Source organism: Sinocyclocheilus rhinocerous, unplaced genomic scaffold, assembly GCF_001515625.1.
Source record: "Sinocyclocheilus rhinocerous isolate Xijiao unplaced genomic scaffold, SAMN03320098_v1.1 scaffold534, whole genome shotgun sequence".
NCBI lineage: Eukaryota > Metazoa > Chordata > Actinopteri > Cypriniformes > Cyprinidae > Sinocyclocheilus > Sinocyclocheilus rhinocerous.
In genome coordinates this window covers 1,275,371-1,287,393 of record NW_015646352.1, presented here as the reverse complement: position 1 = coordinate 1,287,393, position 12,023 = coordinate 1,275,371, and the positions used below count along the sequence as shown (strand labels likewise).

Genomic DNA, 12,023 nt, shown 5'->3' with positions numbered 1-12,023 from the left:
TCAGAGAGGCGACCAAGAGGCCTACAGCAACTCTGCAGGAATTTATGCCAAAGAGTGATCATTGTGCATGTGACAACAATATCACTAATTCTCCACAAATGTGGCTTGTATGGGAGGGTTACAAGAAAAAAGCCATTCCTCAAGAAAGGCCACATGCAGTCACGACTGAGCTTTGCCAAAACACACCTTGAAGATTCTGAGGCAGATGAGAGTAAAATTTAATTATTTGGCCTCAACACCAAACAATATGTCAGAAATGTAATACAGCTCACCATCCAAATAACAGCATCCCTACAGTAAAGCATGGAAGCGGTAATATCCTGTTATGGGGTGTTTCTCTGCAGCAGGGACTGGAGCACTCATCAGGATAGAAGGAAAATGGATGGGGAAAATACCATCAAATTCTTGAGGAAAATCTGCTGCCCTCTGCCAGAAAGTTGTCAATGGAAAGAAGGTTTACCTTCCAACATGACAATGATCCAAATCACACAGCTTGGACTTCTGATGTTTTAAAAGAATATTTCCCCCAGTTCATTATTTAATCATTATGAAATTATTCCGTTTTTTCTGAAGAACACAAAATGAGATGTTTAGCAGAATGTTTACACTGCTCTTATCCATGCAATGAAAGTGAATGGTGCCACAATGGTGACCACAGGTTTTATGATGCTTTTATGTTTTGTCATTTTTGGAGCTTGGCAGCCCGATTGCTTTATAATATGCAAAAGCTGCATTAATATCCTGACTAACATCTCCTTCTGTGCTCTAGACAGGAAGAAAGTCACACAGGTTCAGAATAAAATAAATGTGAGTAAATAATGACAAAATCGCATACATTTTTGACTGAACTATCACTTTAAGGACACCAACAACTCCAGCCCAGATATTAAGAGATGTCCATTACAAAATGTCTCAATATCTGGATCGCAGAAAGTGTTTAAAAGATTTCAGAATTCATTTTTGAAGAAAAAAAAATTGTAAAAAAAAGTTTTGTAACAGATGTCTTTAAAGCATTTATTAAAGCTCACTTGCTGAGTTAAGTCCACCTTTGATCCCAGGGGTTGCCATTTGTCGTGCCTGATCAAACAAAAACTTATAAGCTGCATAAAACATATTGTTCAAGGATATAGGCTAAGTTTGCAGACTAATCCAGTCATTTAATTTCTCTTAATGATTCTTTTAATTACATTTATGTTAATTTGTGTAAAATTATAGGCCCATTCACACCAAGAATGATAACTATATTAGCGTCCACACCATAGCACGATGATCTGTTTATTATAAGTGTGCATTTATGATGTCTGTCGCTTTAGATGCTTGCAGATGGAATCTGATTGGCTGTCAGTTGCTGTGCCTCATTTCAAAGACTGCACCCTCCTGAGGCCGCATTTGTCGACCGCATCTTTTCAGAAAAGTAACCACTACAATCCAAATTAAAAAATAAATTACAGTAATTTACACCTCACAATTGAATAAGTCAGTTTTATAATGGTGTTTTTTCTAGAATTTGACAACCGTGATTACTTCTGTGGCCAACAAATGGGACCTCCAGAGGGCATCTCCTATGGAAAGAAACCAACCTGGTCTCACAAAAATACGTACCTCTGGGTATTTTTCTGTAACACCGTTTTTACGTACCTTACTGCACGTTTTGCCGCAGTTTCAAAGAGAAATGTCCACTGAGTGACGCTAAAACACGGGTTCAATACGTGAACCCTAGCACGTTTTTATTACATTGATATAGGTACGTATTGCTGTGTTTTTATTACGTTGCTTCAGGTACTTATTGCGTATTGCGGCGGTTCAGAAATCAAATATCCGGGGACCGTCGCTAAAAGTTAATGCTCTATCGTGTTGGAAATATGCCCTACGCCAAACCCAACCCTAAACCTACCCGATAGTGTTAACAAATGCAAAACTGATATAAAAACACATTTGTTGATGCAACCGTTCCATTTGAACTTTCTTAAATGCCGATTTGAACAGTTTTATCAAACCGTAATTACTCGGGATTCGAACCAGAGCTCCACACCTCTCAAGTATGTCTCCGTACTCCCTGAGCTACCGAACAAACCTACCGTCTATGAAAACTCATAGATATGAAGCTGTATATGTGCGATGCTAACATTCAAAAGCATCAGTTTTCAAATCTCCCAGTATATTAAAATTGTTTTGAAGTCATAACATAATATTCTTCAAGTAATTGTGTGAAAATTACGCTTTATTAATCGAAATTCTGTAAATTTGTGTGAAAAGGAATAAAACGTGTCGGAGTTTTACTGCCTTTAGTGTTCATTTCTTTTGGAAACTGCAGTGATATGTACTTATTGTTACGTATTTCGCGTCTCGCGAAAAAGTGCCCCCAGGTACGTTTTTGCCATGAGACCAGGTAGAAAGAAAATAATAGGTAATGTTTATATCATTTAACAGGAGGAAAGAATCATTCTAAAACTGATCCCAGCAGCATTGTTTCTCTTTGTTGTCTCTATTCTCATAGAATTATGATGATTAAAACTTAATTATTTTTACAATTATCGTCCTTTGTGCGAACGGGCGTATAGTCTAGGAAACAGCACCTCAGAAAAGGTGATGTAAGCGATTCTAGCCATTTTGCTAATTTCAAACCACAGACTCTCACTCTCTAAATACATGATGTCAGCAAACATAAATGTGCAAAATGATTCACAGCCAGAGAGCCTTTCTGATTGGCTAGTTTCCTGATGTCCTCTCTTGATTTCAGGAATATATGAATGCTTGATCTGTTTTGTTAAATTTGTTAATATTGTTTTTTTTTTCAGCTGGAGCCAGGAGGGTTATTTTATGTCTGGTATTTCAAAAAAAAATGCTGCTTACAGCATTTTTAAAGCTAGTCTATAAATATCTTGAAAGTTTTGAACACCATCCAGTGACCGACTTTCTCTCTTGGTTATTGCTCCAGATGTGTCTGTGAGCCTGTTGTCCCTCTTGACCACCACATGTGGCCTGGCGCTGTTTGCCGTCTCCCTGTTCGTGTCATGGAAGTTGTTTTGGGTGCCATGGCGAGATCGCTTCTTGCCCGGCCTAAAGGACCAGCAGGGCGAGCAGCAGCCGGTCCTGACCGAGGTGGAGGGCCTGGAGCGGGAATACAGCGAAGACTTTGAGAAGGATCCCAATGCGCCGATGGTGCTCCCGGAGTCGGCCATGAAGATCAGCCACACGTCCCCAGACATCCAACTGGAGGCCCAGACTAAGGCCACGGAGCTCAACCACATCCACATAGCTCGCGTACAACGACAAGTCACCGAACCGACCTCATCTGTCAGGTGAGTCATGTTTTCCTGACTTCATCAGGCGTAATCACTCACCCACCATTGATATTCATTTAGCAATTCCCAATTGGCATTTGTCAGACAGTGTGGGCCTCTGTGACCTTCAACTTTAATTACAGTTCTTCTCAGTCTCGTTATTCAGAAGATGTCTAGCATATGAAGCCAGCAAATAGCCCAACAGGCATCCGCCCCCTTTCTTCTCACTGCAGGCACAACTCCATCCGGAGACAGATGAACGTCTCCAACCCCGATTTCAACTTGGCCCAGTTCCAAAGACAGGAGTCCATATCGGGTCCAGGTTTGGGCCGCATCAAGCCTGAGCTCTACAAACAGCGGTCGGTGGACGCGGACGACGGCAGACGAGCGGACAGCTGTGGCCGCTTGCACTTCATCCTCAAATACGACTGTGACTTGGAGCAGCTCATTGTGAAGATCCACAAAGCCCAAGATCTACCTGCCAAGGACTTTACGGGAACATCCGACCCGTACGTGAAGATCTACCTGTTGCCAGACCGCAAAACCAAGCATCAAACCAAGGTGCACCGCAAGACTCTGAACCCCATCTTTGACGAGGTTTTCCTGTTTCCTGTGGCGTACGCTGAGCTTCCCACACGCAAGCTCCATTTTAGCGTCTACGACTTTGATCGCTTCTCGCGGCATGACGTCATAGGCCAAGTGGTGGTGGACAACTTCCTGGATCTAGCTGACTTTCCGCAGGAAACCAAGCTCTGCAGGGATATCCTTTATGTTAGTGCGGTAAGTCTTCCTTAGTGTGTCTATATATACTGAACTTGCATTTTCCGTGTAACATCTTATGTGCTCCGTCCTCTCAAATAATGTTGACAATGGAAGAATCTTCAAATAGTAAAATTCATGATTGGAAAGCAAGGCAGAATTGTCACCAAAAGCATTTCAGGTTTGATTTAGTGTGGGTTGTATTAGCTCTGTATGTAGTGTTGCAACACTGTGGGTGCTTTGAGTGCGTGACTCAAGATAGTTTTATCAAGGTACAGGAGGCTGCTATTGGAAATCTATGCAGGGAATTTGTACCCGGATGATAGTGTCAGTTTAAATTAAAGCAAACACGAGAACTGTGTGTGTGTGTGTGTGTGTGTGTGTGTGTGTGTGTGTGTGTTTTTTTTCCTTGATGTCAGTAATTATAACAATTTTTAAATGTATTTATTTGCCTTTTTTTTTTTTTAAATGCTTAGAATTAGTGAAATCAAGAGAAAAAAAAATCACCAAAAGTTGGTGACAGTAAGATATTTTTTAAGGAAATTTATAATTTTATTAATCAAGGATGCATTTTCAAATTGTTACAAAATTTTAAATAAATGCTTTTCTTTTGAACTTTCTGTTCATCATAGATTCCTTAAAAAATGGTTCCACAAAAAAAAATAATAAATTAAGCAGCACAACTGTTTTCAGCATGGATGATGATAAGAAATGTTTTATAAGCACCAAATCAGCATATTAGAATAATTTCTGAAGGATCATGTGACACTAAAGACTGGAGTAATTGTTTTGACGTCATAGGTATAAATAACTTATTCAAATAGAAAACAGTTGTTTAAATTGTAATTAATATTTCAGACTATTACTGTTTTTACTGTATAAAATGAAGTAAAAAGTAAATTATTGAATGGACAAAAAGTGTTATTTATTCTAAATTGTATATTGTCTAGGTTATGTTTTGTTAAAGGAGACATATTATGCACCTTTTTACAATATGTAATATAAGTCTCTTGTGTCCCCAGAATGTGTCTGTGAAGTTTCAGCTCAAAATACTCCACAGATCATTTATTATAACATTTTGAAAATGCCTATTTTGAGTGGAAGCAGAAACAGCTGTTTTTCGTGCCTGTCTCTTTAAATGCAGATGAGCTGCAAACTAAGTTCTCATTCACACACAAGTTTACGTTAAAAACACACGAGTTACGAAAAACAGTCGGTTATGTCTGGGAAGGTAAACCGCTGGGAAATAAATCGCATGTTTATTTTAGATCTGTGTGGCACCAGCAATATACATTAAATAAATAGATAAATCCACTGCTCTCTTGTCTCCTCTGAGGCTGGGACAGTAGTGTTCTGTGCTCGTCTGTGCAGCCAAAGACAGAACCGTTAGCATGTTTTGGTCAAACTTTCTCCATGGCATTAGAACTGGTACACCTTTGTCGCTTGCGAAATCAAATCACGGCGCCGTAATTTACAGATTAAGGGGCAGTAATATTATAATGCAGATCAAGGGAGCGTCACCAAGGGAGCGAAATCTGACGTGCTCGTTTTTTCAGACGCTTGCAGAAAAAGGCTTACCAAAACAAAGTTACCGAGTTAATCTTTTTCACGTTTCCTTGGTTGGTAGATGCACTGGGGACCTGATTATAGCACTTAAAACCTGGAAAAGTCAGATTTTCATGATATGTCACCTTTAAGTCAGTGTTTGATTTTATTTCCATACTACTGATAGAAACCTCAGACAAAAGCTTTTGACTGTTGTGTCAGATCTTACCATTTATAAAGGTCTTTCACCATTTAAAGTATAGTTTTAAGTAGTATTTAATTGACAGGCCTAATATTTTTATTACTTGTACAGTATAATTTTTAAGCGTAATTTCTCAGAGATCAGATTGAGCTTCACACAAATGTGCTGGAATGTGCTAAGATCCCTGACCTAACAGATTCTCCAGTTTGAACACTACTGTGTACTTTGGCAAGATTATAGTGGTGTAAACAGTTCATTTTAACACTATAAATGATTATTAGACCCATGTGACCACTCTGAAGTAAAAGCAGTTAATGGTCGTGCTGGAAGAACAAGTGAAAATATTTGAGCATGGTTTTCTCTCTCCTCCGATCACTTTCATGCTTCAGGTAGCAACATAAAAATATACTTTGAGAAGCGTGAATATTTCATAATCACACATGGCCCATGTAGGGGTGACCTATATTTGAAATAGCTGGAGAGTTTGCTCTGACATGAATATATGGCGGTTTTTGGGGAAATTGATCCGTCTCATAAGTAGACCCAAGAAAGAAACACAAAGGTTTTTGTGTGCAGGCGGTCTTTTCATGACATACAGTACTTAAAGAAATAGTTCACCCAAAAATTTAAAATGTAATTTGCTCACTCTCATGAAACCTAATCTGTAATTTTAAACCAATTTATATGCAGTAACCTAAATATTCTCAGCTGTTTGGGTTAAAGACGCTAAAATACACAACAAACTTCATCCTTCAATATGGTACAAATTGTATTATATGGGATGGTTGGCAATCGTATACAGTATAGGAACATTATCCATGCTAGTAATGAGTACTCAACATTGTCGGCAAGTTTATTGTAGCAGTGATTTCATGTCTTTTTAATATATATATGTATATATATATTATTTATTTCTTGGAAAAGCTCAAACCAGCAAGTTTCACTGGATCTAGAGGTTAGCTTGATGTAGTAGCAAGCGTCACAGGCTGTTTCAGTGCATATAAGTGGGCCATACCTCTAGGGATCGCTAGCTTGGAGGAACACAATCCACGTGTGCCATCCATGCATTAATCATTTTTGGAGGCTTGATTGTATATCTAGCATAATTAATGTGATACTGTACTGTAAGACTTTACATTTTTTGAAAATGTACTAACCTTCAGGCCATCCAAGATGTAGATGAGTTTGTTTCATCAGAATTGATTTGGATCAATTTAGCATTACGTCGCTTACTCACCAATGAATCCTCTGTAGTGAATGGGTGCCATCAGAATGAGAGTCCAAACAGCTTAACTCCATCATTAAGATGTTTTTAACTTCAAACCATTGTTACCTGTAAAGATATGAGTCCTCTATCAAAAATATTGTGAGTCGTCTCATCTGAATCAGGAGAGAAATATGCACAAAGCACTGATTGTTACCTGTAAAGATATGAGTCCTCTATCAAAAATATTGTGAGTCGTCTCATCTGAATCAGGAGAGAAATATGCACAGATCAAGCACTGATTACAAACCAAAACAGTTCTAAACAAATATGTCGGTGGATTTTGATGTGAGAGGACAACAGGGGATGAACTTTTTCAGTGGAGGAAACGTTATTATGGACATTTTTGGCCTGAAGCCACAGTTTAAAGTTAAAACCGCTTAATGCTGGATTTGTTTTTTACAAACACACTGCTTTTCGCTTCATAAGACGTTAACTGATGGACTGGAGTTGTGTGGATTACTTGTGAATTATTGTGATGTTTTTATCAGTTTGAACTCTCAATCTGACGGCACCCATTCACTGCAGAGGATCCATTGGTGAGCAAGAGATGTAACGCTAAGAAAGAAAGAAAAGTACAAAAACACAATTCGTATGTATTAAGAAAGTAAATTGGGTTAATGTTTTGATTTTATGTTGACTTTAAAAGTGCAAATCAGGTTTATGCTAATTATGATAAATCATGTTTAAGCAAGCACTCGTTGATCTTATTGAATAAAGCCGACGTGTGATTAATAAGCGCAAAAATAAATTAATTAATTATAGAATTTGTACCATTTATCTGTATCTTTCTGCCATCTCAATTTGATTGTATCAGGTTAATTTCTATATAATTGGCATCGTTCAGCATCGAACAGTGTAGCACAGATGTCAGAGTGCTCTCTGCCTTCATGCTAACTCTCTGTATTACTTTAGGGATTCTGAGTTACTTGTTAAAAATGCATGAGATTTCCAGCAGCATAGCCGCTCTTAGATTGAAATGAAATACAATCCACCATACAAGATCATGACATGCGAATACAACTTTCCAAATATCACTTCTGGGGAAGAAAAGCAACCTTTCTGTTTTTTTTTTAGCTCAAGTAATTTGCATTCCAATCTGAATGAATGATTATGTTTGCTCAGATCTATTCAAGGTGTAATTTGGCTCTGCCTATAAATAAAACACAAGCTAGTTAATGTACGAAAAGGCCAATCCATTCCACCCAGCTGGAAAGAGAAAGATTGAGGCATCTCTAATCCGGAAGAGTAAAAGGTCGATCAGCAGGATTTAGTGCTATTGAATCTCCTGTCAGAATTCACCTCTAACCATGAGACATTTACCTTGTATTATGACTGGAATGACACTTTTTGTAAACTTGAAACTGAGGTATGTAGGCTTTAATCCAGTTGGGAATGACTGGGAGACTGGGAAGGATTGTTACATTTCACACTGTGTATATGCATGTCCTAGTGACACATGGTGAGGCTATGGTGTCATTGTTTTTTGGCTCATCCAGGCTGTATTTATTTGATGGAAACACAGTAGAAAACAGTAATATTGTGATCTATTTTAAAATGGGATTCAGAAATCAGACTTATATACTGATTTGGTGCGCAAGAATCATTTCTTATTATCAGTGTTGAAAACAGTCGTGCAGCTTAATATTTTTGTGAAAACTTGATATTTTTTCATGATTCGTTAATGAATAGAATGTTCAAAAGAATAGCATTCTTTTGAAATAGAATTATTTTAACATTACAAATGTCTTTACTGACACTTTTGATCAATTGAATGCATCCTTGCTGAATAAAAAAAATATAAAAATCCTATAAAAAAAAATCCTGCTGACCCCAAGGAAACATGATGATGAAAAAGTAGCCTTTAAAGTACACTTAATCCAATTGTATTCATCATAATCCCATACCACCATTCTAGAGCAAGCAACGTAGCAATCTGACTGAGATGGAGGGACTTATAACAAAGCAAAGCTTCTATTTTCGTGTTTTTTAAAGAATTCCTAGACATGAAAGACAGGGGTGTTTCAGCAGACATTCTGAAATAGCCTGTTCCATTTGCAGTGCCATTTTAGTTAGATAATATAAAGCTTTACAGTAGTTGAAAGAGAAAGACGTAAGTCTGAGTAGGCTGTAGTAGCAGACATATGCATAAAGTTGCTGAAAAAGTTGCCATTTTTTGTTTCATTTTAAGTTTAGATATTTTGCTGACGCCAATATATGTAACTCTGTTAAGTTAACTGTGTGGTAAAGTTTGAAACTGCGAGATGTAGAGACACAATTACAAGAAGTAAAGTCAGAGTTTCGAGATATGAAGCCACAATCGTTAGATATAAAGTTGCAATTACAAGAAATAAAGCACAGAAACAATTTTGAGATATAAAAGTGTAATTAGGAAAAATAATTTTGCTATTTTTAAATGTAAAAGTTACAATTATGAGATATACAGTATAGTCACAATTACTGTATAAGATACAAAGCCATCTTTTTGACGTATAAAGCCGTGTTAAAATGTAAATTATTTGCAATAAGACCAATAGTAATGCCGTGTGGACAACTTTTAAAATAACTCTCTCTGAGCTTGTAGTGTAATTTTGTATATGAAATTAAATTATGTTTTGTGCCAATGTTAGAGTGATTACCTGTGGTCTGGTCACAAAACAGAAAATCAGCAATTAAGCAAATGTTAACATCCCTCTTTACATTGCCCTGACTTGCATCAGTGTTTTCATTATGCTCTTTCTTTCTGTTGTGGCGACCAGCCCTTCTGCCTGCTAATAGGCCCTTGAACGAGTGGGGTTGGGTGGGATTGGAAATGGAGAATCACACTAGATAGACTCTCTCCGAACCATATTCAACCTCTTCACAACTGCACTATAATTTCATTCACAGTGCGCAAGTGACCATAATTCTACCACTGACTTGATTTAAGTTCTTATGAGAGCAGAGGCGTCTGTTATCCTATAGTCTACAGATGGAAGGGTGTAATTCAATTACCTTGCCTGAGAGGAATTGGTTTCACGAGGTTCAACCCTGAATGTCTCTCACACACAAAAAGAGGGTGTGTCTGGGGCATTAAAAGCTGTTTGGACACTGTGCTCCACCCCTTCCCACCATATTCTGCCCACTTCACCATGCCCATACTAATAGAGGTCAGAGAAAGAAGCCATACAAATTGCAACTGAAGGGAAATTTGGATCAACAGTCATATTTTGCTATTTTGCTGGGATATTTTTGTTTAGGTACAACAAATCAATTATTTTCATGAAATGGTCTCTGCATATAAATGAAAATTTTACTCACCTTCATGTTCTTTTAGAGGCTTTTTGTTGTCCTCTATTTATTTTGTGCAACACAAAAATATTTTTGTGTCTTGCTTCAAAAAAAGATATCATCAATTAATCATGATAACATGTTTTTCCATGACTTATAATGTAACCAATTTCAACTTCAATTGAATTAAATTTTTATAGTGTATTTTCCAGTTAAAATACCTAAAAATCCTTGAAACAATTTACTTGATTTACTTGAGAAGCAACACTGCAGAACATGTTAAGAGTTGTTTTCAGAGAATATATTTTAAATGAGTTTAAAATGTATTCATGTAGATTGTATAATTATTCATTTTAGACGGTAATAATTAATTTGAACTAATTGAGAAGCAACTCTGCATAAAATATTAACTTCGTCATGCCTGGAGCTGATCCGTGCTGGTCGCTGAGGAAAACATGTTTCAGAAAGGCGGGGCATAGAGGAGAAACAATAATGTACAGTATGTGGAAAATAATGTGTTTTTTGAACCTTAAACCGCATAAACATTTCATTACACCAAATACACAAAATAATGTTCTTTTTAGCAACATCAAATGACCCGTTAAAGACTTTTTAAAGAATGCAGATTCAATACAACTATATTTTGTCTTACTGCAGTAGTAGATTTTTTTTTTTCATTTGATTTACATATAAATCCGTTACAAAAAAATCAAAGAATCTGATAAGACAAAACACACTTATATTCAAGATATATGCTTCTCAAGTAAAGGTGTTTTGTTTTAAGGATTTTTTTCTCATTCAAAATAAGACTCAAAATCTAATTTACACAAATGCATGTTCACGTAAAAATGTGTCACAACAGATTTGACATGAGTGACAACGTAGGTATGAATATGAGCATATGTTTTGAACGTAAGCAAATGACATTTGAAATCTAAAGGTTTTTCTGTGAAGACTTTGATCATTTTTGTCACACAAAGCTACTATGACTTAGGGGTGTGCGATATATATCGTCTACGATATTAATGATGTGTGATTTGACATTATCGAGTATATCGCAAAAACCAAACAAAACACCTACAGAGTGCACGCATGAACTATACGTGATGTAGTATAATAGGCTAGACTAGTGCGCGTGCGCATTTAGAGTGCATTCTTTCACTGTGTGATTCAGTCTGTTAAAATGCATTTAGAATGCTCCCAAAATTCAAGATATGGGGGCAGAAAATGTATATATATTTATATCATTTCATATAGTTAAACAAAATTATACGAAGAGTGCCATTTTTTTTCTCCAAAAATCAGCATGATTACAAATGTGATATTGATTTTATACAACAGTTGCATTAAACAAAAAGTTAATATTAAGAGACTTGCGTTTTAGACACCATGTTGCATATGTTTAAAATATCAAAACATTATTTATGCATTTGTAGCTGCAGGTTAAATGCATTCATTTCGCTCAAAGCTGCATTAAACAGTGTGTACATCTAAATGCCACTTCAGATGCAGCTTCAGATGCAGTGTTTCCTCTGCATTGCAAAGATTAATTTTGTTGATACTGATTTTATTTGTTTGGTGATAGCCCAAATTAGGGTTGGGCCGATAGATGATGCCATCGTCCATCGCCGATGGCTGATAGACATCACGATGTTGAGTCGGCATCGTGATCCCCCCCCCCCATTCCCCCCGCATCCCA

General features: G+C 37.0%; 1 protein-coding gene across 1 annotated transcript in view; it reads left to right on the top strand.

Annotated features, from left to right (window-relative positions):
- syt9b (synaptotagmin IXb) overlaps positions 1-12,023 on the top strand; it is a 41,176-nt gene that overhangs the window by 12,012 nt on the left and 17,141 nt on the right. The window contains exons 2-3 of the mRNA XM_016511521.1: positions 2,939-3,302; positions 3,518-4,064. Coding sequence (XP_016367007.1) covers positions 2,939-3,302; positions 3,518-4,064 — 911 coding nt within the window. The remainder of the gene's footprint in view (positions 1-2,938; positions 3,303-3,517; positions 4,065-12,023) is intronic.